The 14,876-nt window shown below is 41.0% G+C and overlaps 1 protein-coding gene across 1 annotated transcript; it reads left to right on the forward strand.

The window, feature by feature from the left end:
* The first annotated feature begins 5,304 nt into the window (after window positions 1-5,304).
* Window positions 5,305-14,141, forward strand: LOC140679659 (uncharacterized). The gene is made up of 2 exons (XM_072915507.1): window positions 5,305-5,383; window positions 12,672-14,141. Exons 1-2 carry the CDS (start codon window positions 5,305-5,307, stop codon window positions 13,802-13,804), a joined length of 1,212 nt encoding a protein of 403 aa, XP_072771608.1. The 3' UTR covers window positions 13,805-14,141.
* Window positions 14,142-14,876: the final 735 nt, after the last annotated feature.

Genomic DNA, 14,876 nt, shown 5'->3' on the forward strand with positions numbered 1-14,876 from the left:
CTAGACGAATGTGGCAGGACATACAGGTCATCACAGACTATAAAGGTGCCCCCCATCCCTGTGACAACAGCATCATCTTTGTAATCTGTAATTCTTTGAGTGCGCCTGGAAGAGTGGCAGCACATCACAGTAGCTCCTTTGAATTCCTTTCATTTTACTTTATTTTTGGTATTATTCTTAACTTTTCTTGCCTTTTTTTTAATCTCTTACCTTCCATAAACCACTAATTATGGTTCTTGGGCGCTTTTGTGTGTTTTCGTTACTTTTCTTTTTCTTTTCGGGCCGTTTTGTGTTTGGCTTTGATCAACGGAGCAGCAGACCTTTTGTTTACACACGCGAGGAGCTGTTTGCGCTATGGGGAACGCGGCCGGACCTTCCCGTGGAACTACGGAAAAAGCGCAGGGGACGCCGTGCCGGCATAAAGATGAAGGAGCGCAGAAGGAAATTTAAGCCTGCAATCTATTCCTCATGGGGAACGTGCGGTCTTTGGCGAACAAAATGGACGAATTGTTTGATGAGCAGCCGCTCAACCTGGACACAGCGGATGTCCGGAAAACCCTGAGGAGAGTGAATCCCCGGAAAGCACCGGGACCTGATGACATTCCGGGCAAGGTGCTTAAGGGATGTGCAGACCAGCTGGCTGGGGTTCTCACAGACATCTTCAACATCTCGCTGACCCAGGCTGTGGTACCATCACGTTTTAAGACGGCCACAATCATTCCGGTGCCTAAAAACCCCACAATCTCCTCCCTCAATGATTATCCCCCCGTGGCGCTTACCCCCATCATAATGAAGTGCTTCGAGAGGCTGGTAAAGGAATATATTGTCTCCAGACTTCCCCCCACATTTGACCCATACCAGTTTGCTTATCGCCCTAACCACTCCACAGAGGACGCCATCTCCTCTGCACTCCACCTGAGCTTAGAACATCTGGAAGGAAAGGACACACACGTGCGGATGTTGTTTCTGGACTTCAGCTCAGCAGTCAACACCATCATCCCGCAGCACTTGGTGAGCAAACTGGCCCTCCTTGGATTCAGTATCCCCCTATGCAACTGGCTGTTTGACTTCCTCACAGACAGACCCCAATCTGTGAGAGTGGGCAACAACACCTCCAGTGCCATCTCCCTGAGCACCGGCTCCCCCCAGGGCTGCGTCCTGAGTCCACTGCTGTTCACCTTGATGACTCATGACTGCTGCGCCAGGTCCACTACTAACCACATTGTGAAGTACACGACAGTAGTGGGCCTCATCCGTGACAACAACGACATGGACTACAGGGAGGAGGTGAAACATCTGGTTGACTGGTGCAGAACCAACAACCTGGTCCTGAACGTCGACAAGACCAAGGAGATCATCGTTGACTTCAGGAAGCACCAGTCCAGCCACGCTCCACTCTTCATCAACGGCACAGCGGTGGAAATGGTAAGCAGCACCAAGTTCCAGGGGGTGCAGATAACTGACAATATGACCTGGTCCCTACACACCGGAGCTCTTGTAAAAAGAGCTCAGCAGCGCATGCACTTTTTGCGTCGGATGAAAAGAGCACATTCTACAGAGGCACTATAGAGAGCCTGCTGACCAACAGCATCTCTGTCTGGACTGGAGCCTGCAATGCCTCAGACTGGAAGTCTCTCCAGAGAGTGGTGAGGACGGCGGAAAAGATCATCAGGACTCCTCTTCCTCCTATCCAGGAGATCGCAAAAAGCCTCTGCCTGACCAGGGCTCAGAAAATCTGAAAAGACTCCTCCCACCCCCACCAAGGACTGTTTTCACTGCTGGACTATAGAAAGAGGTTACGCAGCCTACGAAGCAGAACCTCCAGGTTCTGTAGCAGCTTCTTCCCTCAGGCCGTAAGACTCTTGAACACATCATAACTATCCGCTCAATTCCCTCCAAAATGGATTAACTGGCTGGAATATAAAGACAATATAACATACTTGCCAACCTTGAGACCTCCGATTTCGGGAGGTGGGGGCGGGGGCGTGGTCGGGGGTGGGGCGGGGGGCGTGGTTGGGGGCGTGGTTAAGATATATATATATAAGAAATACTTGACTTTCAGTGAATTCTAGCTATATATATATATATATATATATATATATATATATATATATATATATATATATATATATATATATATTTATAAATAAAATAAATACTTGAATTTCAGTGTTCATTTACAAACTACAACTCACAAACACTTTAGAGTTAGGCTCCACCATCAGAATGTGTACTTAAACTTATAAAGATCACATGGATATTATATGAGTTGATTCACCAAAACTAACCTGTTATACAGGAGGAAAAAGCACACAGGACGTTTCAATTGTTCACAGACTGGTCGTTCTCATCAGAATGACAAGACACTTCCGGTCTGCAGGTGATAGCATTCAATTGGGAAGAAACGCCCTACTGCCCCCTACTGACCAATGTGAATACTGATAAATGTGTAATGACAGCTCCAAAAACGAATTCAAACCACAAAATAAAATAAATAAATCAACACAAAAATGTGACACATTATGGGTGGGTCACATATGCATGTACAGTAGATGGCAGTATTGTCCTGTTTAAAAGTGTCACAACATTGCTGTTTACGGCAGACGAACTGCTTTACGTTATACAAAAACGTGACTGCTGTTGTTGTGTGTTGTCAACACGTCACTCAGGTCCGCCTGAATTTCGGGAGTTTTTCGGGAGAAAATTTGTCCCGGGAGGTTTTCGGGAGAGGCGCTGAATTTCGGGAGTCTCCCGGAAAATCCGGGAGGGTTGGCAAGTATGACATACATCCATAAACATGGATGCATATGAAAAAGGTCTCAAGGTTGGCAAGTATGAGTGTAAGTCATATATCAATATGATATTAATACACATGCATATATTAATAAATATACAAATACAAATGTGATGTATAAATAAATAATTTGTATAAATAAACATGTATTTGTAAATATATTTTTGAGATTTTAAAATATATACAAATAAAATGTATAAATGTAAAAATGTGACATACAAATAAATCAAGAATTTGTATAAATAAACGTGTATTTGTAAATATATTTTTGAGATTTGAATATATATATGCTTGATTTTGTATTTGTATTTGTATTGAATTTGCATACGTGGATCACCTTTTTCCTTTTGTGTAGGTGAGACATTTCTACCACAAACCATGTGACCTACATACTCCCCTGAACAACCAGCAGAGGGCACTGCAGCCAGAGCGGTCTGGGTCACAGAGCATTCATTATATGCATTATATGCAAAATGCCCAGAGATTTCTGCCCAAAAACAATCCACATCTTAAAGAGAAAATGCACAACGGGCCTGAGCTCGCTAACGTTAGCATTGTATTATCTAATGTTCATTCATCCAGTTAATCTCAAAGACCGTGCTAGCTGCTTATTTTATTGTGAATAATCACTAAATGGAGAACTGGGAGTGGGATTAAATACATTATCTTCTTCCCGCTCCCTTTCAGGAAAAACTGGACAATCATGCATTACATACTATACATTACCTTTTGCACTATATTAATTTATATTATTATGTGTTGTCAACTTTGTGCTTTTTTGTGTCATTGCCTGAAATGAATAAATAAATGAAATGCAAAATGAATGCCATCTCTTATCAGTGCAATGTGTGGCTCTGGCTGCAGTGCCCTCTGCTGGTTGTGTAGGGGAGTGTGTAGGTCACATGTATTTGTGCATCTGGTTTGTGGTAGAAATGTCTCATCTACACAAAAGCAAAAAAGTGATCCACATATGCAAATTCAATACAAATACAAATACGAAATCAAGCATATTTATATTCACATCTCAAAAATATATTTACAAATACACGTGTATTTATATAAATTCTCGATTTATTTGTATGTCACTTTTTTATATTTATTTTATTTGTATATATTTTCAAATCTCAAAAATATATTTACAAATACGTGTTTATTTATACAAATTATTTATTTATATATCACATTTGTATATTTATTAATATATACAATGCATATGTATAAATATCATATTGATTTATAAAAGGTGATGTGAGACAATTCAATTTCCATAATAATGGGCCATAATTTACAGGTCAATGATTTGCTGAGTTAAAAAAAATAAAGTATGGGTTTCAACCAAGGCTGTCAATGTTAATGTGTTACCGTAAATGAATGATGATTAATCACAGTGTTGGTTTTGATCGGCGCAGGAAGGCAGTGCGCATTGCACAGGCAGCGATGACGTCACACATCAGTGGTAGAGGGATGTGCTCTGCGCCCACTTTCGCTTCAAAACAAACCTCGATGGAACTTCAGATCAAACTGAGGTTATTAGTCAGTAATGCAGCGACAAACTTTCTTATCATCGGCACACATCAAGTTTAAAATAGAATCAAAGAATCAGGACGCACTTTGTCCTGTATGTTTATTAAGTAAGTGGCCAACAGAGCCCATTATTTTGTTTTCATGTTCCCGGGTGTGTGTAAGACAAAGAGGTCAATGGTGACGTCACACGCCAGTTTTGACACAGCAGTTTGGCTCCAGTCGCCAACACGCACCGAGCAGGCATCTTGTCAGTGCAGCAGATAACTAAAGTCAGTGTACAAAAGTGAAAATAGAAGTGTTCTGCTGTCTATGCTTGCAATAAGAGCAATATTTATGTGAGCGTGTTTGTTTCCTCACTGAGTGCAGTTGGTCCGAGGTCGAGTACAAGTCATCCTTCAATGAGGATATTACTGATAAAAGTCAAGAGGAAAAAACGTCAAAAGGCTGAAATGCTATAATGTTGAAAATGTATACTGGGGTAGTGTGAGTTTCACACTTTCACAAGACTTACTTTGTCAAACAACTTGCCGTTTGCTTGAACCCACTAAAAGACAGAATACAACATTGTCGATTTTTGTTTAATTTCTATCTCCAAAATATTTTGATATCAAAAATGTTTTCGCGATAAGGAGCACTTCAATTATGAGCCAGAAATGTAAGAAAAGATGAAAAGGGCCGCTAGTTATTTAAAAGGTATTTTATTTTTTAAAGTGCAGTTGTGGATCGGAAGTTGCACACTTCTGGCGCATGCGCAAACACATGGAACAGTGGTAAAGCGGGAAGTCCAAGATGGCGGACTAAGCGGCGTGGCTTTCCGGAGAAGTTTCACATTTACGATCTTATAGATTCAAAAATAGCATCAAATACCTCAACTATTCACCTTTTCTTAAGCCCACCAAACGGACTTTGAGTGTGGAGCGACGGCGTGTTGTCTGAAGTGAAGATTGAAGACGTGATAGAAGATGGACGACTACTGCTATGCTAAGATGGCGACGTCCGCTAAAAGAGAAGATGAAAGAGAATCAGCGCCACCAACGGAGAACAATCTGAAAAGCGAAGATGAAGGTGAGTGTGTTGCGTTCCCTCATTTGAAAGCTATTTGAATTCCAAGCCCTAAAAATAGAAATTAGCCGACTTTGTTGAACAATGTAAACAAAGAACCTGTTAGCATTTTTACCTCGATCAAAAATGGCGGAAATGTTTGTCAGAAGTTACCGCAGTAGTATCCTGCACCGGAAAAACGGCCTTCATTTAAATAAAAAGTCATATTAAAAGAGATTGGATGGTATATACTTTGTACTTTTTGTTTAGCACCTAGCAATAGTGCTAATTGCTTGATCTGCTTATCACCATACTTGCCAACCTTGAGACCTCCGATTTCGGGAGGTGGGGGGAGGGGGGTTAATGTTGTGTCGTTCGCGAACGATTCGTTCGAACGAACGAATCTTTTGAGTGAACGTACTGAACCGAATCACTTCATGAAGTGATTCGTTCCTTTCTCAGTTCAGTTGAGATCCGCCGCGACCATGCCGGTATGAGTGGAACTGGCGCATTCTGTGACTCACTGAACCCTCGACGTTGGCGAACGACGCGGCCAGCTACTCATCATGGGGGCGGGGGGAGGGACTGAGCGAACGATTCGTTCACCTCGGATTAACGACATGAATCACTCAGTGAACGACAACGCTCTCGCTCTCTGCTCTGCTTGCCCCAATGCCGCGGGTGATTCTCCTCCCGTCGCGGGGATATGTTTCATGCCATTGGCATCCGCTCTCCATTCATTCTCCAAGCTAACGGCTAATGTTGACTCAAGCCACATGAAAACAAACACACACATTATCTCAACACATCAAGTTATGAGAGTAGAGGAGACAGAAAGAAAGTCAGTGCAGGGCAAGGCTGAGCAGCAGCGACGCGAGGGGGAGGGGCGCGGGGTAAAGTGTAATAACTAATGTATGTACATATACATGGTCTATTATTTATCTTGATTTTTATATTACGGGGTGGGACGGGGCGTGGTTGGGGCGTGGCTAAAAGGGGAGGAGTATATTTACAGCTAGAATTCACCAAGTCAAGTATTTCATATATATATATATATATATATATATATATATATAATTTTATTTTTTATTATATATATATATATATATATATATATATATATATATATATATATATATATATATAAAACAAATACTTGAATTTCAGTGTTCATTTATTTACACATATACACACACATAACACTCATCTACTCATTGTTGAGTTAAGGGTTGAATTGTCCATCCTTGTTCTATTCTCTGTCACTATTTTTTGAACCATGCTGAACACCCTCTCTGATGATGCATTGCTGTGTGGCACGCACAAAAGTGCTTTTATCAAATGCACTAGATGGCAGTATTGTCCTGTTTAAGAGTGTCACAACATTGCTGTTTACGGCAGATGAACTGCTTTACGGTATAGAAAAACGTGACTGCTTTTGTTGTGTGTTGTTGCCGCACTGGGAGGACGTTAATGAAACTGCCTAACACTAAATCCACATAAGAAACCAAGAACTCGCCCTCCATCATTCTACAGTTATAACGTGATTAGGCAGGTATGCTGTTTATATTGTGGGTTAGCCGACTCAGGTCTTCATGGACCTGAGTCCGCCTGAATTTCATGAGATTTTCGGGGGGAAATTTGTCCCGGGCGGGAGGTTTTCGGGAGAGGCGCTGAATTTCGGGAGTCTCCCGGAAAATCCGGGAGGGTTGGCAAGTATGGCTTATCACACAGCTTCTAAAACTTGTAGCTCATCCTCCTTATATTCAGGCTCAAAAATACAAGGTTCTGGATCATAATTTGTCCCAAAGTCTTCTTTGATGGCACTCATGAAGTCTGCCTTTATTAGTAACAGTTGGTGGTGGTGTTGAAGGAAATAGCGAACGTTGTGATGCGTCTGTGTAAATAATGCGCCACCGTTTGCTCAAAATGATAACAAATGATGAAAAGACGTAAATATTACATGTTATTATGAATGTGCCTGTTATTACAGTACATATATACTTACAGTGTGTATATAAAAAGTTGCTTAGTTTTTTAATAGGTGAAATAGAGTGCATCCCCATTACCTGCATTGTTAGCTGACTTTTGCTAGCGTTTATTTAGGAGTTAGAATGAGTGATGGGCAGTAGTGCACAACAAGTAGCGACGCTATGTAGCTTAACTACAGTTCCCAGTAGCGTGGCGTTAACTTAGTTATTTTTCAACCCATGTAGCGTCCATCAAACGCTACAAAGAGAGAAAATAGACTGCTAATCAAGGGCTGGGAAAAAACAGTTGTATTTAAAATATAGTTTTGGTAGTACTGATTTTACGTTTTCAAATTAATAAATAATTGTGTTATTTATCGTGATTCCAAAATCACCCAAAATAATTGTGATTATTATGTTTTGCCATAATTGTCCAGCCCTAGACGAGGTATTGGAAAGGACTTCATGATAAACTATGTATCACGGTACTTGAGTCACGATACAATAGTCTATTGTAATATTGTGACATGGAGTTTTACTGACATTTTTACAAAGTCACTGAAAAATGTAAAAACAAAACGGCTTAAAATAAATGTTGTACACTAGATGCCAGTTATAATTTATTGCACAAATTGTGTGGAAAACAAAGTAAATAAAATGATCATTGCAATTGTACAGAAAGTGGATCAAATTTCTTGCATTTAATATAAAAAAAACGTCCTCTACTTCTTATCTACAGACTTCTTTGAAATAGATATTATCTTTTAGTATCCTAATGTCCATGGAAGCAGATGTTTTCTACTTCCTGTGATTCTAGCTGACCTTTTCTGAGTCTATGACAAGTCATGTAAACATTGATCCATCATTCTGGCAAGGCACTAAATGAATGGCCATGAAACACTACACACTAGGGTTGTCCCCATACCAATAATTTAGTACCGGTACTAAATGTATAGATACTTTTACAAATAAAAGGAACTACGAAAAATGTCAATATTGGCTTTATTTTAAACAGAAAATCTTACACTGTAGCGGTTGCTTTAAAGTGGAACATTATCACCAGACCTATGTAAGCGTCAATATATACCTTGATGTTGCAGAAAAAAGACCATATATTTTTTTTAACCGATTTCCGAACTCTAAATGGGTGAATTTTGGCGAATTAAACGCCTTTCTAATATTCGCTCTCGGAGCGATGACGTCACATCGGGAAGCAATCCGCCATTTTCTCAAACACCGAGTCAAATCAGCTCTGTTATTTTCCGGTTTTTTTTGACTGTTTTCCGTACCTTGGAGACATCATGCCTCGTCGGTGTGTTGTCGGAGGGTGTAACAACACGAACAGGGACGGATTCAAGTTGCACCAGTGGCCCAAAGATGCGAAAGTGGCAAGAAATTGGACCTTTGTTCCGCACACTTTACCGACGAAAGCTATGCTACGACAGAGATGGCAAGAATGTGTGGATATCCTGCGACACTCAAAGCAGATGCATTTCCAACCATAAAGTCAAAGAAATCTGCCGCAAGACCCCCATTGAATCTGCCGGAGTGTGTGAGCAATTCAGGGACAAAGGACCTCGGTAGCGCGGCAAGCAATGGCGGCAGTTTGTTCCCGCAGACGAGCGAGCTAAACCCCCTGGATGTCTTGGCTCACACCGTCCCTTATGCCACCGAAGATGATCAAGAGAAGAATATCGACCCTAGCTTCCCTGGCCTGCTGACATCAACTCCAAAACTGGACAGATCAGCTTTCAGGAAAAGAGCGCGGATGAGGGTATGTCTACAGACTATATTAATTGATGAAAATTGGGCTGTCTGCACTCTCAAAGTGCATGTTGTTGCCAAATGTATTTCATATGCTGTAAACCTAGTTCATAGTTGTTAGTTTCCTTTAATGCCAAACAAACACATACCAATCGTTGGTTAGAAGGCGATCGCCGAATTCGTCCTCGCTTTCTCCCGTGTCGCTGGCTCTCGTGTCGTTTTCGTCGTTTTCGCTTGCATACGGTTCAAACCGATATGGCTCCATAGCTTCAGTTTCTTCTTCAATTACGTTTTCGCTACCTGCCTCCACACTACAACCATCCATTTCAATACATGAATAATCTGTTGAATCGCTTAAGCCGCTGAAATCCGAGTCTGAATCCGAGCTAATGTCGCTATAGCTTGCTGTTCTTTCCGCCATGTTTGTTTGTGTTGGCATCACTATGTGACGTCACAGGAAAATGGACGGGTGTATATAACGATGGTTAAAATCAGGCACTTTGAAGCTTTTTTTAGGGATATTGTGTGATGGGTAAAATTTTGAAAAAAACTTCGAAAAATATAATAAGCCACTGGGAACTGATTTTTAATGGTTTTAACCATTCTGAAATTGTGATAATGTTCCCCTTTAAGGACATAATTCACCACAAGTGTTTACATGACTTTGTCATCATTATTCACTGTCATTGTTCGATTGTGCACATAACAATGTTGTTCTTGTTTAGCATTCATATATGCAGTTAAGAGTTAGTAATTCGGAGCGGCCCCTTTAAGTGACGGTCAGGAGATTTACAGGAGTCACTCATTCTTGTCTTTGATCAAGTAAACCGCAAACACGTTTTTTGTGTGTCAAAAGATACTTCAAGTTGTCTTGCTTTCGCGTTACAAACGCAACAACACTACATTAAACACTGAAAGTCAAAGAACAATTTTACAAGGTTGAAATATAAATTAAAACGCATTAAACTTCTCTTGTTGCAATTTTCCATATTACATATAGACTGCTATAGTCAAGGATTAGATTAGAACATAAAGTTTTACTGACATTATATTAAATTATTCATGATTTATGGTTGCCACAGGATGTCAGTGTGGCTTGTGCAGCCCTTTGAGACACTCGTGATTTAGGGCTATATAAGTAAACATTGATTGATTGACTCCTGGTCTGTGCTTTAAGAAAAATACAATTATTAATTAAGTACTAAAAACCAAACAAAGGATAAATGTACACAGATAAGCCATGTAGCAGGTAAAACACATTTATTAAAGACAAAACACAAATGGTAGGAATTTGTTACAAAATGTAGTCATTTCACTTGCATTAGTTGACTGCTAATTGGGCAGTTTTAACTGCGCTAATATTTGGCATCAAGTTCTACGTATCTACATGTGCACAGCAGGGGAGCTGGTTAACTTATGAAGGTAGTATGTGTGTTTGTGAGAATGTCAACGTGTTGTCTGAGTGACGTCAGTGAGTGAGCGAGCAGGACAGGTGTAACAACTACATTATACCTGTCACTATTTAAACTCCTTGTGCAGATCTGAATGCTTATTATTTAAACGTTGACCTAAGTCTGAAGCAAAGGTGGTAATACTAATCAGCACATTTGGCGAGGCGTGTTTTAAAGCAGCTGTTGTGAGAGTAGTGTATGTGTGTGTGCACCTTTAAGAGTGGCAGTATGTGGGCTGAGTGGGCGAGTAAAGAGAGGTAGTGGTAGCATGTGCAGGAGTGTTAATAGCATGGTGGATGTCCGGTTGTGCCCTGTGGAAATAATAAGTTATGGTAATGTAATTAGTACATGTACCATTGACATCAATGTAATGATTGAGGCTAGATGTCCGAAGTAAGATGGCTACAACGTTGCTACGCTGGAGAATGATTGGTCATATGAAAAATGCTCACAGCCAATCAGAAAGAAGGGGCTGTCTAAGCATACCCGCCCCCAAAGTGCCAAAAAGAAACATGACAGCGCGAGGAGAGATGCCAGGAGTACACAGAGAGCGCGCAGAAAGGCGTCGCGCGCGCGCAGAAAGGCGTCGCGCGCGCGCAGAAAGGCGTCGCGCGCGCGCAGAAAGGCGTCGCGCGCGCGCAGAAAGGCGTCGCGCGCGCGCAGAAAGGCATCGCGCGCGCGCTAAAAGGCACTGCGCGCGCAGAAAGGCCCCACGCGCGCGCAAAATGGTGTCGCGCACGAAGTGGAGAATCAGCGCGCGATAACAGTTTTTATGCGCTCAGATTTTTAGCACTAATGTGACGCCATACAGTTGCCATTGTTTCCAAACGAGCGAACGATCATGGAATCAGCCGGAGAAAAATCGCAAACGAGTCTTAAACCGAAAAGAAAACTGCAGTCATTCCGTGAAGAATATTCAAAAGCCTATCCGGGAATAATGATCCGTTCCAAAAAGGGTGAAAACTACGCGAATTGCACTTTGTGCAGACAAGATTTTTCGATCGGACACGGAGGAATTAGCGATGTAAAAGACCACGTTGGGACAAAAAAACACAAGTCTAATGCCGTTGCTAGCGATACAAGTGGAAAACTTTCAACGTTTTTCGTCGCCCAAACAGTGATGGTTTTAGCAACATTTTAACCTGTCTGAATGCTAATAATCATTTTGCGTCCCTGGACCCTGGCTACTAGGTTTTTCTGATTTCAAAAGTTGGCAGGTATGTCAAGGGTTGGAATTGGGGGTTAAAATCACCAAAAATAATTCCCGTGCGCGGCCGCTGCTGCTCACTGCTCCCCTCACCTCCAAAGGGGGGTTATCAAGGGTGATGGGTCAAATGCAGAGAATAATTTTGCCACACCTAGTGTGTGTGTGTGTGTGTGAGAATCATTGGTACTTTAACTTTAAAGGAGACTGCGTGGTCACGTGAGCGTCACATGACACATCATTGGCTGACTTACTGCCACCTCATGAGACGTAGCCGCAGCGCATGCGCATAGCATAGATCCAACGAATCCATGACTAAATTAATTGCCAACTATTATTGTAATCGATTTTAATCGATTAGTTGTTGCAGCCCTGGTGACCAAGTTGTAACTAATCGACGGCCTCGTCCTTCCGACCAAAGAGCGGAGCTTTATGGACCCAGTGTTACCCCCGACAAAACATGGGCCCTGGAGGGAACGTCTCCCCTGCGCTCCTCGACCACGGTCTGGGAGCCCACAAACAGGAAAGGTGTAAAGCAACCCTTGCAGAGCGGCGACTCCCTGTTTAAAGTGTCACCTTTATTGTTAGTTTAGAAGCCCAAATACCTCCATATTGCACTTCACGCACCCTCTTTATTAACCAGTAGAATTGTCCTTTGTTGCCTTTCTTCCTCTCCACCATGTTATTGCTTGTATGCACTTTGTGTGTGCGTTTTGACACACTCAACATCATGCGCCTCGGCTCTGTAGTCACCATCATTTCATTCAGATGAAAGAACGGTACCGGTACTTTTCAAAGGTGGTATAGTACTGATTTCAATTGATTAGTACCAGGATACTTTATTAGTAGCAGTATACTGTACAACCCTACTACACACACATACAGTACATAGAAGAAAGTGTGATTTTGTTGTTTGTGTCTTGCAGACGTCCAGCAGCTGATCGGTAATCCAGAAGAAGTTTCCCCTCAGTTAGGGGGGAGCTCCACTTTGAAGCAGGAGACTCCACAACCACCCTGCATTAAAAAGGAAGAGGAGGAACTCTGCATCACTCAGGAGGGAGAGTGTCTTCTAGGACGAGAGGAAGCTGATTGCACCAAGTTTCCACTGAGTATTCTCTCTGTGAAGACTGAAGATGATGAAGAGAAACCACAAGTAGACAACCTCTTAGTTCCACTATCAGATAGTGAGGCTGAAGACGAGGTTGAAGAACCTTTGAGCAGAGATAAAGACTGTGAAGGTGATATGAGGACTCACACTGACAACAAACACTCTGAATGCTCTACAAAGAAAATAAGTAAAATATGTTTGAGCTGCTCAATTTGTGCTGAACGTTTTATTTTAAAGGGCCAATTAAATCAACACATGAAAACACACACAGGTGAAAAACCATTTAATTGTTCAGTTTGTGGCAAAAGCTTTTCTACAAAGATCCGCTTGACTCAACACATGAGAACACACACAGGAGAAAAAAAATGGAAATGTTCAGCTTGTGGCAAAAGCTTTTATAAAAATAACCATTTGACTCAACACTTGAGAACACACACTGGTGAAAAACCATTTAATTGTTCAGTTTGTGACAAAAGCTTTTCTCAAAGTGGCTCTTTGACTCAACACATGAGAACACACACAGGTGAAAAAACATTTATTTGTTCAGTTTGTGACAAAAGCTTTTCTAGTAAGAGCATATTGACTAAACACATGAGAACACACACAGGTGAAAAACCATTTAACTGTTCAATTTGTGGTGAAAACTTTTCTATCAAGAACCGTTTGACTGAACACATGAGAACACACACAGGTGAAAAACCATTTAGTTGTTCAGTGTGCTGTAAAAGGTTCACACATAATGCAGACGCAGTAGAACACACAAGAACACACACAGGTGAAAAACCATTTAACTGTTCAATTTGTGGTGAAAACTTTTCTATCAAGAACCGTTTGACTGAACACATGAGAACACACACAGGTGAAAAACCATTTAGTTGTTCAGTGTGCTGTAAAAGGTTCACACATAAAGCAGACGCAGTAAAACACACAAGAACACACAAGGGAAAATAACCAAATAGCTGTTTAGTTTGTGGTATGTTGCTCATATGTGGTGACATCCACCCTACCCAGGACCTCCTCACTGCTTCTTTCACAAATATCTGAGGTATTCATACAAACTTGGATGATTTGGAGCATAATCTTATCCACTAATGAACCCATGTCTTCTCTGTATCTGAAACCTTCCTGAACAGTAAGATAGATGATGCTTCAAGTGCTTGGTTACTCCTTCTTCAGTCCAGGGACCTGGGGCCTCATGTGTCAAGTTTGTGCACGCTCAAAAACCTGCACTACACCCTTTTTCACTGCAAAGTTGACATGTATCAAAACTGACATAATTAAAATGCAGCATGAGACACTGCACACTGATATAGTTCTGTGAAAATGATTGTCTTCTGTGCAAATGTAAAGAAAGTGAACAGTGTGTGATTTACTGCAATACTGTCAGTCTTTGAACTTTTTATTTGTGCTTTGTTGAAATTGTTCACACATTGCACAGCTTTTATTTTTCTATCAATACACATTATGTCTAGAAGACAGGAAGTAACTCAACACTCTTGAATAGTTTCTACCTCAGTTTGTATGGTTTGTTGAGTTAGCACAGGATTAATATGTGGAAATGAAAAATGAGGTAGTTGATACATAGAATAGTTTTTATTCATGCTTTATTTAGTTTTTTGTTCAATCCTAGATGGGTTGTGACTTAAAGTTTAATAGAAACACTGAGATTAAGTCTAAATTCATTGTGTTTTTTAAGGTGTTTTTAAAAATGCGCCATTTTTTTCCCTCTAAATGCTTAACTAACTTGAAGTGTTTTGTCAAGATGATTATTTGTGATATGTACATTTTCAGAATGTGTTTGTTCTGTTTTTGGCCAAAGTAAAATAAAGAAAACAATCTGAAGTTGTCGTAGTCGTATTTTTAAGTTATCATGCCATGATTTTATCCGTCCCGCCCACGTGGAAATAGATTTTCCTCCATGCGGCCCCTGAGCTAAAATGAGTGTGACACCCCTGCTGTAATGTGACTCATGTGAGCAGGTTACTGTATAAACACATTTTGTTATAAGTTATAAAAATGTGTT

The sequence above is a fragment of the Nerophis lumbriciformis genome, linkage group LG20 (assembly GCF_033978685.3).
Source record: "Nerophis lumbriciformis linkage group LG20, RoL_Nlum_v2.1, whole genome shotgun sequence".
NCBI classification, from domain to species: Eukaryota; Metazoa; Chordata; class Actinopteri; order Syngnathiformes; family Syngnathidae; genus Nerophis; species Nerophis lumbriciformis.